Genomic DNA, 18535 nt, shown 5'->3' on the forward strand with positions numbered 1-18535 from the left:
TCAACTTCAAATGAGTAGTCTCAAATGTAAGTATGCTAATGAGATGCAAACCCTCGCTTTAGAAGACCAGTCAAAAGGTTCTGGTGATGCTCCAGTGTGGGACACCTAAAGTGATTCTGTAAAACTGTGCCCTGGTCACAGGCCAACTCTGTTGTATGCATATGGTGGGTTTCAAGAGCACAAAACGAAACTTTTTGGTTTCCCCGCATCTGAGCAAGTACCTTAGATAGAGAGCCCAGCAATGATCAATGTGCCATCCAGAGTCACCATGATCCTATCTACATAAGCTCTATCTATCCCAAAGAATAATGTACAGACTGTCAGAAAAGCATTCTTTGGTACCAAGAATGGGGGATTAGGGTTATTAGACAGCTGGTGCCACTATTTCTTATTACTTGAAAATAAATAGGCCTCTTTCTCTTTTAGTATTAAGAGCACACAATTCAATAAGCTCACTGGAGTGGAAAAAAATTAGGATAAACTGTTATCTTCCCTCTCTTTAATTCCCCCACTTAATTTAAATGGCCAACTAAAATGAGTGATATAATTTATTTGTACTTGAAAGATATGTCCATCAGGAAATCCACAATAAAGTTGACAAAAATGTTATGTTTTCTGGCAGGCAATACATATTTATAAAGATAAAATGGAAAGAACACAGATATGAGTGAACAATTTTTATTGAAACCCTCAAAGATTAAAGAGGACCAAATGGTGAGTTTGGGTACCATAACAGAAAATCTCACCTAACTGTACCATCATTCACAGGAATGAACAAACCCAAACACGACAAAATTCAAATTCTCATGTAATTGCTACAAGTGAATGCAAATGAACTAATCATTTTATCATAACCTTTCTTTAATCATACGAAAAAGAAGGGAATTTACATGGCATAACAAAAGATATGCAAAACTCAATGAAAACACAATTCTCTTAAATTTCTCAAACAATTTATAGGACACAGAATGCACTTGAAATGATTAAATGACTTAAGCTGATTCTTTTTTATTGCAAACTGTTTTAACATCAGCTTAACCCCCATGCATGGTATTCAAAAAGAACACAGCTTTTGAATTAGAAAGATCACTTAAGTTAAAATAAGGAATCAAGTATTGAAATTAGGAAAAGGCTGGGGTTTCTTTTGCAAGGAATCTTCAAGTACCAATATGTATAGAGAAAGAATACTAATTTTGGTTACATTTTCCCCCTTACTGTTAAATATACAAACTATAATACCTTTCAAAATAAAATACCCACATAAGATAACTTTAATAAGAAACATTCAAACCAGATCTTGGAAAAACATTAAGCAAGAAATTCACTGGGCCAATAATATCCTAATTTGTGACTATTCGAACATTTGATTACATGTCTCCGACTGTAGAGCCCAAGTTCTCTCCCTTTTGGTCTCTACAGTTAGGAAACACTCAGTTAGCTGTGCTATTGAGACAACCTGTGATAATTTCGCTTAGAGGAAAAACATTTTGCAATACACTGACAGACCAAGGAGGGAGAGAAAGTAGGTGCTCTGAAGAAAAATGAGGAAAAAAATTACCAATTGAAAAGATAAAGTGTTTGTTGTTGTTTTTTTTTTTCCAAAAGGAATGCTGCACCCATTTCACTTAATATTAGAAATCCAGGTTAAAGGCACTGGGATGTACTCCTCACCATGAACAGACTACTCAATTACATTGGACACTTCTGAGTCGGCTACTGCAATCAGCCTGCTTGCTGAATGTTTCCCTGACACTTCTTACATAGAAACTTAAGTAAATTAAACAAGTTTGAATCCATTTATAATGTAACTAGTTTTATAAAAATATTCAGAGTTGCTAATAAAGCACCAAGAAAAAGAGAACCTCAGAGAAAGGACTCATATCCTTTCTACAAGGTCACCCCTTTACAGTTTTCTCTAATAGGACCTCCAGAGTGACAACAGTCACTTTGAACATGTCCTACCATATAGGGATGTAGAACATTGCTATGGTGACTACCCAAATGCCAATTTTCATTATAAATAGTTAAGAGATGTGTAACAAGATTTCATGGCTTACTCTTTAAAAAGGTAAAATAGGTGCAATTTTCCTTTAAGAAAGTCTTTATTCTGTAATATACCATTAATATTGTGATGTTCCCTTCAGTAGACACTGATATAACTACACTGGGACTACCAAAGAACCGTGAAGGAGCTATGATTATCTGCAAATACTGTATCTTTTTCACTTGAATACAGTATTTGTGCATTTTAAGAAAACATTGTACAAAAAAAATTATATAAATGAAAGCCTCAAAGAAATATGTCACGAAATTTTTGAACTGAAGTGACCAAAGACCATACTAAATGAAAACATCTCTAAACATGATGTAAACATAAAGAGAGTAATGCAAAACATCAAGGTATTCAAATCTACTGTATTGCTATTTCACCCTTAATGTATCTTTCTACATAGCTTTCTCCTTTTGGAACAGTAATATAAGGGGAAGTACATTATCTTCATAACTTTATGCCATCAAATCAGTTAATACAGATGCATGATACATTTAATTATACAAAATCAATTTGTTTCAAGATATAAAATTAATGTTGATATGTAATTAATGAAAAAAATAAGATGTTAAAAAGATAACTATAAGAATACCCAGATATATGCTGTATTCCCATTTATATAGATCTGATCAATAAAACATCAACACATTCACTTAGATACTGATTTAATCCATGGATCAAGGCCATATTTTCAAAGTATTTTAAGGATGCCAGGACACTGCAAAAGCTGGAGAAAAGAGTTGAGGAACAGTATATGCTTGCTAAACAAGAACTATGTTTATTTAGCTAGTGAATACCTAGAGTAATAAATTTTTACTTCATGATAGCAATCAGGCTCGCAAACACCCAGAAATAGGAATTAAGGGTTTTAAATGTAGTTATAAAGGTCATAAAAAGTCTGATTAGACTGAGGTACATTTACTCAAAATTTTGAGATTCATTAAGTGGTAGCAAACAAAATAATTCCTCAGACAAATGCACATTTTTCAGTATACATATTATTGGGGGAAGGCGGGGAGAAGAATGTGCATTAACTGGTGAAATCCACCAAGCTGCATATCAATATTCTGTTACACCAAACAGTTTGAAGACAAGGGAAATGTTCTAATATAATTTCAGATTATGTTTCATTTGGCTAAAATAGAGAGTAAGGTTGCTTTGCCATTTTAAAAGTTAACTACAATAATTTTTCACATAAACATTTAGACTTGAACTCCAGGACTAAATATGGCATGATTATTTTGCGTTTAATCTGTCAAATAGCTAAAAATTGACAATTTAAAAACTACAACAAAGAAAAAGTTGAAGCAGTGTGACTCTTACATCATTGAACCACTTCTAATGGTTAACTGTTAGTATTTAACAAATTCAAAGAGTTAATGAATCCTTGCATTCATTCAGTCTTCTGTGCCTTAGCTAGGATGCATAATTACAAAAGACAGCAGATACTGGTAAAAGCTTCAGGACAGAAAGTGCTTGACGAAGTTACAGTTCTCAAGTGTGTTTGGTGAGAGTATAAGGGCAGATGCGCTGATGAAAACCATTACAAGAAGAGTCAACTCTGTGTTAAAGAGTTCAAAGATGTCACCTTTAAGCAGAAAAAAAGCTTTAATAACGTCTTCTTTGACTTATTAGGCATTTTCAGAGTCTACATCATTAGTGTTGTAATCTAACAGGACATCTTCATATGGTTATTGTTTGTTTCTATTTCTCTCCTGAAAGAAAAACACAAAGAATTTTAACAAAATACCATCATTATTTAAAGATTTAAATTATATGCACATAGAATGCAAACATCTCCATAAAAGTTCTTCAAATAATTAATTCAAGTAATTACTTAAAAATGATTTACTATTACCTATATCCACCATAGTGGATTGATTATCACGAAATATTTTAAAATAAAGACATTCCAAACACAAAGACTTATTTCAGGAGAGTACAGACCCTCTCTACAGCCCTATTTTCCCACAAGGATTTTGTTTAAGGTGAGAATATTATAATAATGTCTTTCTAGCCCTTTCAATGAGTTTTTGATGGTGAGCTATCAAATAGACCTAAAAGGCCTTTGCAGCAATTTGAAAACTACTGGCTGATGTAGGGTTAGGAGGAAAGGAAAAGGGTTGAGGTAAATTGCATTAAAGTTGCATTAAATTAAGATCTCAGTAAAAATAAAAAAAATACTTTCAAGCACAAGGTTCCTCCATATCATATTCTCATATTCCACATCAAGAAATATTATTAATCCTTATTAATTTCTTCTACAAAACCAGAAACCCCTTGAATAAAAAGCCTGAGTGATGTTTTCATGTGTATTAACCAAACCTTTGCCCATAATACTTTGAAAAAAGGATGACCAGCATTGTGTATGCCTATCAATTGAATACATCACGTAGTTTGTGCCATCTTGCTTCAATGTGTAACTCAGCCGTTCTTTCAGAAGCATCAGAATCACCTGGATGGCTTGTGGAAACACTACCGGGCCCCAAAGGTCTGAAGCTGTATGTTTGAGTTCACATTTTTAACAAGTTCATAGGTGATCCTAGTACTGCTGGTCCAAGGACTGCATTCTGAAAACCACTTGTGTTTAACATTTTATAAGACTCTCTTTCTGTTTTCACTACTCTCATTTTTTTATGGGTAATACATGTTCCATAATAAATCTGAATGTATTTTGCACATGGTCAGATTAGCTTCCCATCCTCTGTGACACCATCAGAAAACTGTACTTTAAATCCCAAAGAGAACTTTAAGTTCTTTGTTATAAAGTCAGTTCTTTTTTATTTTAATATATTCCTAGAAACTTGAATAACAGTATTTAATACAGAAAGCTAATAAAATAAATGCCCTCATAACCACAAACAAAATTATTTCATAGACTCATAAGTTATCAGTGGGATATTTGGAAATTAAAGAATAAAACAAAAATGAACGCACAGAGCTAGCTAATTAATCATGTTTCAAAAGAATAAACAAAATCTAACACCACAAACAAAGGGGAAAAAAAAGACAAAGAATCTGGTACTAGGAAGCTGCAGTCTAACTTACAAAGGCCCTAAAGCTTTTAAAAAGCAGCCTAAACATACAGAAAGTTTAGTTCTCAGATGAAGGAAACAAAAAGATTTGTATGCGAAATTCTGAAGCCAGCCTTAATTAGCTAGATATAAAACAAGGTGTTATAGATGAAGCAAGAAGTGAAAGCACATTGCTCATTCTTCTCCATAAAATGACTGATCAAAACTAGAGAAATTCATCAACTTCATGAAAAGCCCCAAAACTATAGGAAAAAAGGGGACACTCCTTAAGGATAAGTTAGACAAAGAGGAGTTTAATTCAAGGAAGATGATTAGTTAGATCAATGAGGATGTGTTACTTAAATAGAAGTTAGAGGCGCTGTTTCCGTTTGAACTGTCATCAACTATGCACTTTAAATGAATCAATAAAATATACAGATTACATATATATTATAATACATCTATGTATTTAATGCATAACTTCCAACTCAGTGGACAAGAAGAAAATTACAAAAAACTCCATCAATCCAATAGGACAAAAAAAGAGGGAGAGATAGCTTGAAAGATCTAGATTAATCAGAAAGCACAAAAATAAGATGGCAGAAATAGTTATATTATTTATACATTTACAGTAAACAATCGAAAGATTGTAGGTTCATCAATGAAAACAAAATAGCTCAAATTTTTAAATTTTTTTTAAAATATGATTTACAAGAAATAACATGTTATTAACTAAAACATAAGGACCAGAAAAATTAAAAGTAATGAAAACAAACCAAATGAAGACTGATCCAACTACACTAATATCAGAGAAAATGGATTTTAAGGGAAAAACCACTGCTGGAGATAAAAGGATCGCTACATACTGAATAAGAAACACTTTTTTAAAAGCTATGACAATATTAAACTAAAAATACAACTTTACAAATGTTAAAAGTTGTCAAAATTACAAAGAAAACCTGACAAGTTCCTAATTACAGCAGGAGAATTGAACACATTTCTCTTAATAATTAGTAAAGCAGACAAGTTAGTAAAAATATAGACTGAATACACAGAATACAGAAAACTGAGTCAAATAATTACAGGGTACACAATGAACAAACACAAAAGGAGACTATATGCCAGACCAGAAAGCAAACGTAAATACCAAAGAGTATCATACAGATCACATTTTCTGACATCAATTTTAGAAGCAAAACAAGCACAAAACAACAAAAAACCCCCATCCACTTTTGGAAATTCTAAAACACTCTTCTAAAAGTCTCCCCAAAAATCATAATGGAAATTCAAAAATTTTTACATCAGTACAATAACAAAAATGCTAAGTCTAAGTTCCCAAAAAACACCTGGAAATTTACATGTGTAGAATTTTTTTAAAAACCTGAAAAGTAATGAGCTCATCATCCAACTCAATAATAGGAGATGAGTAACAGTAAGCCCCCAAAAGTAGAAGGAATGAAATAAGATAGCAGGAGAAAATAATGAAACAGAAAACAAAATAAAGAGACCAAAATTAAAAGGGGTCGGGGGACAACATAACCAAAAAAAATCTCTGGAAAGACTTATAAAAAAAAGAATTGAAGCATAAAAAATATCACAAAGACTGATATAGCTAAAAAATAAAATACCATTAATGCCAAGATGCAAAAGCTTAGGACAAAGCAGACAACTTCCTGAAGAGCCATACTAAAGAAGTTTAATCAACAACTAAAAATCTACCCCAAATAAAAAAACCACTGGGCTCATATGGTTTTATAGGTGTATTTGATTAAGTGTCCCAGAACTGATAATTCTAAACTTACACCAACTGCTCCAAAGACTAAAAAAGAGGGAATATTTCCTGACGCATTCTGAGGTTAGCAATACTTTGATACTAACATTGTCAAGAAAAGCATGAGAAAACTAACAATCCAGTCTCACTTGTCACAAAAAGATCTCTTAAGGGCTGTTTTTGCTGGTAACAGAGTGTGGAGGAGCAAGGTGGGAATAGCAAGGCCAGTAAGAAGGCTATCACAAATCATAAACCAGTAGGATAATAATAAGAACTCTTAGACAGGGATGAAAGATGGAGAGCTAGTGAAAAGTGCTTGGATTCAGGATACCTTTTGAAAGCAGAGCCAGCAAGACTTACTGATACTGATCAGACATTGGGTGAGAAAGAGAGGCATCAGGAATGACTCTAGCACTATTGGCCTAAACAACTGGAAGAAGAGTGGTGCCCTCTACAAAGACGGAGGTGGTTTGGGGCAGGCAATGCCCCAGGAGTAACAGGAGTTACACTGAATTTAAGATGCTTATTAGACAACTAGGTGAAGATATGGAAGAGGCAACTGGATACATGAATCTGGAGATAAGAGGAAAGGTCCAGGATGGGTATGCAAATTTGGGAACCTTCAGCAAGGTAAACATTCATCAATAAAACTCAAGTCCTTCTGAAGTTTATGATCAATATCTCTGCTTTCAGACAAAAAACAAAAAAACGCATTTATATTAACAAGATCTAGAACTGCATCTCACACTGTTAGTATTAAATATTTGAATATAATGAGATATCTATGGGCATGCTATCTACAAACCACTAGAAATATGAGACCAAGAAATGATGAGCTATCGGTAACATCACTAACTTCTGGTGTTGCTACAAAACAAGGTACATATTACATGGCTGACATCACAGTTACAAGTCCTGGTGTGTTGTGGGGAAGTAACAATTCCTTCAGAATTACAATAAAGGAGCCATGATTAGTAAACCCGGAGAAGGGCCAAGCCTCTAGTGATAGTTCAGAAGACTGCATTTTAGACATGTACACTCTTTAGGATAAACACTTCCCAAAGTGATTCACAGAACTCAATTTTTACTTCTGTGATTGAGAATTCAGAAAACAATTTGGAAAGGGATCCCTCCTCCCTCACTTTTCCATTAATGGAGAGCTGGGCATCACCAGGCAGATTCTGATATTTGAGGGCTTTTGAGTCTCTGATGTAAGGCTTCTTCACCACATTGAGCTGAGCAAAGGTACCAGAGACCAACATATATACATGATCCTAAGGTCAAGACCGAGAACTTGGCCTATGGAGATGAACTCCAGCAAGAAACTTACCTGCCAACAATATCTTTTTGACAGAGCTTAACAGATGAGCTAAGATTTCCCTATTCTTAAGGCTAGGGAAGAGCTGGAAAATGAAATCTCTTCAGTGTCCTCAGAGGAACTAACAACTTGCCCTTAACATTACACGTAAATGACTTAGTTCCTTTTAATCATCTGTAGGTTTATCACCGTTAGCAATGTCAGTAACCAGGCCTGAGCCCAAATGAGGAGAAAAAGTAACTGCGGATCTAAGAAGCCATACTACCCAGAAAGAAAATAACGATAAGCACTCAGAACACAAGTACAACAAAACAGAACTGCTGAAGGAGGCAGTGAACACTTAAAAAAGAAAAAAAGAGGGGCCAGCCCCATGGCCTAGTGGTTAAGTTCAGCGTGCTCCACTCTGGCAGCCCAGGTTTAGTTCCCAGGCATGGAGATACACCACTCATCAGGGGCTGTGGCAGCAAACCCACATACAAAATAGAGGAAGAATGGCACAGATGTTAGCTCAGGGCGAATCTTCCTCAAACAAAAAGAGGGAGATTGACAACAGATGTTCTAACACTCAGGGTGAACCCTCCTCAGCCAAAGAAAAAAATGAAAAAGAAAAAAGCAAGGAAGCAGGCACTTGAGACCCAAATGCAACAAAAACAAAAACCCTTTTTCTAGCTTAGAAATCTCATTTTCAAATTGAAATTTTTAGTAACTGAATTAAAGGGAAACATGGTCACTGCTTCATTTGGGAAGCAGAACATTAAGTCCAAGAAATACCTCAAATTACAAAGCAGAAAAAAAGAGGTAAAAATCACAAAGGAAAAAATAACAGAATTGGAGGATAAACCCAAGAAAAATGAACAATCTAGAAGCAGGAAAAAGAACTAATGGAAGAGCTAAATAAATAAAAAAATTTCACAAGTTCTTTGATACTCCTCCCTGCATGAACTGGGGCTTGATCTTCCTCCTCTTGAGAGTAGGCTGGATATACTAACTTGCTTCTAAGAAGAGAAGTACACAAAGGGGAAAAAAGGACATGTACATTGGAGAAACCCAGCAGGCACAACCTTAACCAAGTAATCAAAGTTAATATCATCAGTACTAAGTTACATATGATTAGATGAGAAAACACTTCATTTATGTGGTATTCTTCCCCAAACCACATAACCTCAGTCTGATCATGAGAAAGGATTAGGCAAAGAGACACTGAGGGACACCTTACAAAACACCTGACCAGCAGTCTTCAAAGGTGGTGTTCCAGGTCTTGAACAGAAAAAGACACTAGAGGGAAAACTGCGGAAATTCTGAAAAAAGTCTATAGTTTGGTTAACAGCATCAGATCGATTTAATTTCTTAGTTCTGATAAATGTACCATGAATATGTAACATGTTAATAATAAAGAAAACAATGATATAGAGAAATTCTCTGTATTACCTTTGCAATATTTCCATAACTTTAAAATTATTTCAAAATAAAGTTTTTAAAAATCATAATAAAAAGTTAGAAAAACACAACTCCCAAATACATTGCTGCAGAAATATGAAATACATCTATGTTCTACAGGATATTGCTATCTTAATGGCTGCCCTGCTTTTCTTCTCCTCGTTTACAAGGATAAAAGTGTTACTTAAATTCTGTCCGAAAGTTAAAATCAGTGAAATAACAGACCATATTTTTAAATTTAAAAGAGTGTGCATGGTCCAAGAAAGGCCAGTTTATAGATGAACAATGACTGAAGTTAAAATATACAATAAATTCAATTCTTCAGGAAAATTAATGATTTACCCAGAATGAAATCTGCATAGGCTGGCTGAGAGGACTGGAAAAATCCATGCTAATGAGTAAAAGAAGGGCCGTAACTGATGAATAAAACTCCCGGCTGTTCAAAAGACTGTACATTTGTCCAGAGCCCTTAAAGTACTGTAATACTGAGATAAGCTTCTGACATGCATTGTCCCAACAACAAGGATCCTTTTGCATTACAAGACCACAAACAAAGAATGCAAAGAAAATAGACCAACTCAGCACTGTAAAATAAATTCAAAACAAAAAATCAAGGGAAAGAACAATGATTATGTTTTGGAGGTTCTGTTTTTGGAAGTCAACTCTTCAAATTTCTTTTTCTTTTCCTTTCTTTTCTTTTTTGCTGAGGAAAATTTACCCTGAGCAAACAAACATCTGCTGCCAATCTTTCTCTATTTTTTCTACGTGAGCCACCAGTACAGCATAGCCACTGATAGACAAGGTGTAGGTCCATGCCTTGGAACCAAACCTGGGCTGCCAAAGCAGAAGGTGCCCAACTTAAGGACTAGGCCACCAGGGCTGACCCAACTCTTGAAATTTTTTAAACTTACATTTCCATTTAAGCGAGACTCTAATATTCTTGATCCTCTGCATGTCCACTCTATAATAAAAAAGTGCTTTAAAAGATTCCAGGGCCAGCCCAGGTGGCTTGGGTTCAGTTCCCAGGCACAGACCTACACCACTGTTAGCAGCCATGCTGTGCTGGCAGCACACATGCTAAAAAATAGAGGAAGATTGGCACAGGGATGTTAGCTCAGGGTGAGTCTTCCTCAGCCAAAGAAAAAAAGAGATTCCAGTGCCCAAGTTTGCATTTACAAAATAAAGTAGTATTTCAGGTTTCAAAAAAGAATAGATGCAGTCTAGTAACATAAAAACTATTAATCTGTACCAACCAAAGATTAAATAACTTTGAAGTGTACGATGAAACGGAAGAGTCAGGAAGAAGTTCAAATAGTGAAAAATGGGGAAGAACACTCATAACATATGTTTAGGTGGTCCAAATGAGAGTAAGAACATGGTTCTAAGACTTAGGACTAATTGATGTTTTAAACTGTGATTTAGTTTCAGCAAAATAACATCACTCATCACAATAAATTAAGTATTTTGTTTATGTATCATCTTATTTTGGTTTTACAGTTTTCACTTAATTTCATATTTAAGTAATACTACATTAAAAATATAATTGCAAGAATAAAGGAAAAAGTACAGAGGCCAGCCCAGTGGCAGGGTGGTCAAGTTCATGCACTCTGCTTCAGTGGCCCCCGGTTTGCAGGTTCAGATCCTGGGCGCAGACATGGCACTGCCCATCAAGCCATGCTGAGACAGTATCCCACATACAAAATAGAGGAAGACTGGCATAGATGTTAACTCAGCAGCAATATTCCTCAAGCAAAAAGAGGAAGGTTGGCAACACACGGGTTCAGAGGTTCAGATCCTGGGTGTGGACCTACACACCACTCATCAAGCCATGCTGACATGGTGTCCAATGTACAAAATAGAGGAAGACTGGCATAGATGTTAGCTCAGGGCCAGTCTTCCTCACCAAAAAAAAAAGAAAAGAAAAAAGAGACAAAGACAAAGATCATAAAGAAAAACATCTCCACTTGAGGACAACATGATTGTTAGGCAGAAAATCCCAAGGATGTTCTACTAGAACTACTAGAACTAACAAGTAAATTATGAAAGTCATAGGATACAGGACATTTCTATAAACCAGCAGCAAACAACTGGGAAGTAAAACTGAAAATACAACTACATTTACAATGACATTAAAAATACAAAATACTTAGCAATAAATTCAGCAAGAGACATGCAGGCCCTCAATGCTGACAACTACAAAACTCTCCTGAGAGAAATTATGTTTATCTCTCCAAGCAGACTGAGTTCTAGAAAGAAATGGCTATTTATCCTTAGTGGCTCACTGACAACCTTTACTATTTATCTGTTGTATGAATAAGAGAACTTAAGGAAAAAACATACAGGATGTAAATATATGGTGATACACGTTGACTACAATACAAGATGTGTGCTAGGAGAATTCTCAAAAAAAAAAAAAAAGACTGATCTGGGGGCCAGCCCAGTGGCTCAGCAGTTAAGTGTGCACGTTCTGCTTCGGCAGCCTGGGGTTCGCCGGTTCGGATCCCAGGTGCGGACATGGTACCGCTTGGCAAGCCATGCGGTGGCAGGCGTCCCACATATAGAGGAAGATGGGCACGGATGTTAGCTCAGAGCCAGTCTTCCTGAGCAAAAAGAGGAGGATTGACAGCAGATGTTAGCTCAGGGCTAATCTTCCTCAAAAAAAGAACCAGACTGATTGGGGACCTGGTAACAGAAGCTCCTAAAGCCAAGCAAAGGAATTCACATGCAACTCTATTTCACAGTCAGATTTTGAACTCTTTACAATAAAGTGAAAATAATAAGATAATTATATTCCAGACTGTCATTTACAAGTGGAATAGTCCACTAGTAGTTTTACATCCCAGTTCTTTTATTATATATGCTATGATCTGTTTCTATTCCCTTATGTTATTTCAAATGGAAACGAGGGTACACCAATACGGAATGTCAACTGTGACAGATACTAGAGCTGAAACATCATTCAAGGGGCCAGCCCCGTGGCCGAGTGGTTAAGTTCGCACGCTCCGCTTCAGCGGCCCAGGTTTGGATCCTGAGTGCGGACATGGCACCACTGATTAGGCCATGTTGAGGCAGCGTCCCACATGCCACAACTAGAAGGACTCACAACTAAAAAATATACAACTATGTACTGGGGATATTTAGGGAGGAAAAAAAGCAGGAAAAAAATTTTAAAAAAAAGAAACACCATTCAATAAACTCAGTTTTCTGCCAAGAGACAGTAAAGTCAGTTTCACTGAGAAATTAGAGTGCAATAGTTAGTAAATTCCTAAATGAAGAAACTGCATGTCAAATTTTTAAAATAAACTATTAAGAGGAAAGACTATTCAGTAATTGTTACTTCCAGAAACTTAAGATATTTCACATTCACTTAAAATTAAATATATATGTTCCTGAAGTAATCATGTATTTGCTGAAGAAAACTAAATGAAATAATTGAAATACCATTCAATTTACTGATGACTGTTCATACCATAACAGGTACAGAAGAACTATCTCCCAAAGATCTATAATTAACCCAACAAACTATAGGTAGTTCGTTTACTAAAAACTCATAGAATTATTTATCAGTACTGGAACATAACACAGTCACCATTAACTCTCCTAGGGGGAAACAAAATTAATCTGAGGAAAAATTAAAACAAACCAATATTATAAAATGTTAACTGAAGTACCTCCTTTCTCCCCCTGGCTTGAAAAGAATACTTACCAAGTTCAGAATAGATTACTACTGTAATAAAAACTGAATCATCTTGACTATTCAAACTATAACACAATGTTTTATCAGAGAATTATTTAAATATCTAATATAAAAGTTTTTGGTATCAAGTGTGATATCTCCTGGGCCAAAATGAATTTGTTTCTGTTAATCATAATTAACTCACTCAGAAACAGAGAACGACAATCAGAAAAGTTGACCAAAAAAGTAGCTGATCAGAAACCTCAACCCATTCTTGATCCTAAGACTGTAATTTGATTAATGGGAAAGCATTAAACTAAATGTTCTACTTGAGAAAAAGTAGTATAGAACTGTCAGGGAAATGCTTACTGCTGTCAGAGGTCTAACTATTAGTGAAGTAATTTCTTGTATATTAACACAAACTTGGTTACGATGTGACAGACCTAACATCATCTCATCTCAGAATCAATTATTCCAATTGTGAAAAAAATTATATCAGGTATTAAAATTTACTCTTTGGAAATACCCAACAATATAAAACAGCATAAATGACTAAAACGCATAGAAGATTCTAGAAATGAAAACTATTTCATAGGGATTTTATTATAATTATGTCTCGCTTGTTTCTGCTTATGCTGCAGGTCTTCACCTCTTTCTAAGGGAATAAGTAAATGCCATATTTTGGAAGTTCATCTCAAAGTTACGGGCAATTGAAACCTCTAATTATTCCTATATGGAATTAAAAGAGCCAGTGAACTAAAAATCTCACCTCAGATTATGTTTCCTGATCAATAAAGATTTACAAGAGTGAAAGAATATAGCAGGATCTAAATGACTCACATTCAACAAAGGTAAAATTTCAATAAAAAGATTAAATAGTAGAATAGAGTAAATGCTACTGCTATGCAGATTACTTGAATTTATACTGCAGAAATAAACTCAGTACATTATTAGTTCTTTGTTTTCTTTCTTTTATTTTCCAACTACAGTAGCTTTATCACTGAAAGTAATACATACAAAAAGCAAGTTAAAGTAAAGCTTCCCTTTCCTCCTCTAGCCCTCTCTAAATTAAGGTCCTCTGATGGGTTGCCATTCTAACTTTAAGTAGCATATTAATACACAAATTTCTTGATGTGTCATTTAGACATTATCAATTCCCACTGTATATGATGAGTAACTTATCACAGTGAATATATTATATTCTCCTTCTCTTCCCCATCCCTACACTAGACACCGCACTATTTTCAGTTCTAGTGACTGTCCTTATGACATTAAATAATATGCGTAAGGCACAACCGCTTGACATATCATCTTTAAACAATTATCTGTTCACTTTCAGAAAGATGAGAAAAATAGTACATTTATTTACCCTTCCTCAAACCTGTTCTTCCCACTCCACCTCATAACATTTTGTTCTAACTAATTAAACCTTCTATATACTATTGTCCATTTCTACAAATGCAAAAACCAACAGGCAGCATTTATTATATAACTTGAATGATCAAGTACATAGTTCCTAAATAAAGTGCAGTAATTAAACCAATAAAGAAAAAACATCCTATGACATTCAAATGTTCCAAAAGGAAAGAGATTCTTCAAAGCATTTACTCATCTAACAATGTTTACTAAACACCTACTTTACGCCAAGCATTAAGTGCTAGGAATCAGCAGAGAATAAAGCAAGTCTTACTTTCATAAGAGCTTATGTTCCAAAGAGAACAAAGATTGGCTAGGAATTTTATGTTTTCTTTTTAGCTTCTTTCACTTCTCAAGGTCAGTGGTTTCCAAGTGAGGGCTCATTTCGTTTGTCTGGCTTCAAAGACCACAGTGCCATTTAACAGACAGAGGAGAGAGCTGCTTGTAGTCCTGAGATAGACTGCATACAATGAAGACTTGTCTAACTCAAAACGCAAAGTCCCTGTTGTGAAAAATCTGTTCTAGTATAACCAGCTACCAACTGTTATTATCTCTTGACTTTCTTTTTCATTTTGCTGAAATACTCCTTCAAGTAACTTTCTCATGAAGGACATGCGACTAAGCTCTTGTACACTTGAAATCTTTATTTTGCACTCCCCACTACTAATTCAATACTCATCTTTAAGAACATAATTCTAATACTACCTCCCCCCCACTCTGAAATTAATTTTACATATGAGTATTTGGAGGTATAGATGAGAGAAGTATGATAGTCTGATTCTCCTTCCTTTGCAGGTAATTTGTCTTTTGCTCAGGAAGCTTTTAAGATTTTCTCTTTACCCTGTCTTTTTTCCCCCTTTTCTTTTTAATTTTAAATAATTATGCTGGTCACGCAGTAAGCCCATTCTTTCTGAAAATGTGTACCTTTTGGCTCTAGAAATTTTTCTTTAATCATTCTTCCGTTTATTTTTTCCCTGTACTCTTAATAACACTCGTTTAGAAAGAAGAGGATCTCCTCTCTTTCCATCACATCTTTCCCCCTTTATATTTTTCATCTCTATTGCTCCACATTTGGAAATTTCTTTGATTTAAAATTCTAGATCATAACTGGATCAAAAATATGAACATTTTATTAATCTGCTTGATCAATGATTTTTTTTTTTTGACAATTGCATTTCTCATTTCCAAGAACATTTTCTGGTTTTCTTTTTACATACGAATCCTAACAACAAGTCAAATTCTGTTTTATATTTTAAATTATCTTCTGCTCCCTGAATTATCTATTTCTTTTGGTAGGTCTGTCTTGGGTTTTCTTTCATAAAGCTTGATTGTAATCAAATGTATCAAAATTATGTGGTCGAATCTAAGAATGAAGAACTGGACAAATACAATAACATAGATTTCTCATCAATACCCATCACTCTAAAATAGAGGGCCTGACTAAGTTTTACATAACCAGACAAGATATGTCTGGTTGGCTCCTCCATAGGGTGCTTTGCTGGCAAGGCAAACTGGGGAATTCCTCCACTGAAAAAAATAACAAGAAGGAAAAAAATTAGTCAATAAAAAAGACCCAGCAATGACAAAATGGAATTAGCTTTTTAAAGTCCTTGTCTGCTATCACAAGTAGGCTCACGAATTTTAAGAAAACCATGAACACAGTAAGATGAGAAATGAAAGAAAACTACAGCAACTGCAGACCTAAACGTAAAATTTAAAACTATAAAACTTCTACTAAAATGCAAAGGAAACAATCTTCCCAAACTTGGGGAAGGCAGAGAATTAAAGTCAGGCCAGTATAAGCCTTCCAAAATTGTTCTTATCCAAAACTCTTTGGGCTATTCTAGGTCCTTTACCTGATCTTAGCCTAGACCTTGTATTATAAAAAAGAAAAAAAGGCTTCAAAGGACACTATGGCTCAAATAACAGACTACGACAGTTATATAAGAGAATATCCTTATTCTGAGGAAATACACTATACTTTTTTGAGGTAAAGAGCTATGATATATGAAACTTACTCTCAAATTGTTCAACAAAACATAATGCAAACAGGGAAGACTGCTAATAGGTGAATCTGGGTAAAAGGCATATGAGTGTCCTACATACTATTCGTATTTTTCCAAATACATTAAAAATCGTTTCCAAATAAAAAGATGAAGGAAAAAAGATTCACTCATACGTTGCATGTAACTATAGTTCAATCATCCTACTATATTACTATAGCAACAATGCATTTTGGTTATTTTCCTGCTTATAGAGATTTGGATTATTTCCAGTTTTTTACTATTATCGATTGTGCTCCTAAGAACATGCTTGCATGTCTTCTGGGGTATTTGGAAGTTTCTGTTAAGTATATATCTCGAAGGAAAACTAGTGAATTACAATGTATATGAAATGTTCAGCTTTATAAAAAAATGCAAAAGTGCTTCCCCAAGAGGCTATATCAATTTAATATTCCATCTGCAATTGTGTAAGAGACTTTGATGTATAGTCTCTCCAATACTTGATATTACGAAATTTTTTAATTTTGCCAAACAAACGGACAGAAAAGATTTTCTGATTATACTCTTTATTTGCATTTCCCTAATTATTAAGACTGAAGACCTTTTTATATACTTGTTAGCCATCTTCCTTCCTATCTCATAAAATGACTTATCCATATCTTTTGGCCAATTTTCTATTGGGTTATCTATCTTTTCCTTAAACTGATTCATAGGCATTCTTTATATATTCTTGATTCTAATCTTCGGTAAGTTATGTCCAAATTTCTCCCAGTTCCTAACATGTCTTTTAATTCTCTTTAAAGCATCTTTCGATGAACAGATTTTAATCTAGTCAAATTTTACCAATCTTTTCTTTTATAATAGTGCTGTTTTGTCTCTTGTTTAAGAAATCCCACTTTATTCAAGGTCTGAAGGATATGCATTTGGGAAAATGTGACCTCCACATACCAGAAGCTCTGAGGAATTTCAGCTAAATACAAGACAGATGGGGTCATGTTAAAAGAGAAACACTAAGTAATGACGTGCAAATCTTTATTTAAAGAAGAAACAAAAAATGTCTAACAAGTAAAGGAATGAATTCTAGCAAAACAACACTAATTTGTCCTTTTTGGTGGAGCTAAAGACGACCTAGAACAGACAGGGAGTACATCCTTCATCACTGGGATGCCAAGAGTATTTGAAAGCAGTTATGCTGGAAAGCCAAAGTGCAAGCACAAGCATATCTAAGAGAAAATACACAAATGAAAATCCACAAATTCTGCCTGGACAAGGGATAAGAGCACCAGGAAGAAAACTGGGCAAGGACACGTGATACCCCAATTGCCAAACAGTTAATAAGCATGGAAAACTGTTCAGTGACATGGAGGTTTCAAACTAAAAGAAAAGTCAAATTTCACTTACTAGCATACCCATTGTACTGATTCTCTCTTCTTACTCTTCACATGGTGATCAATCATTTAACTGGTAAAATCAACTTACATTATGACTCTTCCATCTCCACATTTGCAATGGGAAGAGAATATGCAACTAACAATAAGCATTAAAGGAAAGCCTTAAAAAAAAAAAAACTATTTTGGAGGAAACACCTGATGTAGATGATCCTCTTCCTAGTTCAGTGATGACAGAGAAAAAAAGCCAAAATGAGTCAAACTATTTTTTCAAAAAGAGGACACTAACACAATTATAATGAGTCCAGATCATAGCTGCCAGAGGTTAGACTCAGCGGAAGGATGTAAATATAAACAGATAGTCCAAGATAGTTTTCAGGGGATGATGGAACTAGTCTGTATCCTGACTGTCATGCTGGTTACACAAGTCTACAAATGTGTTAAAATTCACAGAACTGTACA

The 18535-nt window shown here is 34.7% G+C and overlaps 1 protein-coding gene across 2 annotated transcripts in view; it reads right to left on the reverse strand.

Annotated features, from left to right (window-relative positions):
* Positions 1-662: 662 nt before the first annotated feature.
* YTHDF3 (YTH N6-methyladenosine RNA binding protein F3) overlaps positions 663-18535 on the reverse strand; it is a 38136-nt gene continuing 20263 nt past the window's right edge. For both annotated transcript variants that reach the window (XM_014845887.3, XM_014845885.3), the window contains one exon: positions 663-3765. In XM_014845887.3, the coding sequence (XP_014701373.1) occupies positions 3742-3765 (24 nt within the window). In that variant the 3' untranslated portion in view covers positions 663-3741. The remainder of the gene's footprint in view (positions 3766-18535) is intronic.

The sequence above is a fragment of the Equus asinus genome, chromosome 12 (assembly GCF_041296235.1).
Source record: "Equus asinus isolate D_3611 breed Donkey chromosome 12, EquAss-T2T_v2, whole genome shotgun sequence".
In the NCBI taxonomy this organism is placed as follows: domain Eukaryota; kingdom Metazoa; phylum Chordata; class Mammalia; order Perissodactyla; family Equidae; genus Equus; species Equus asinus.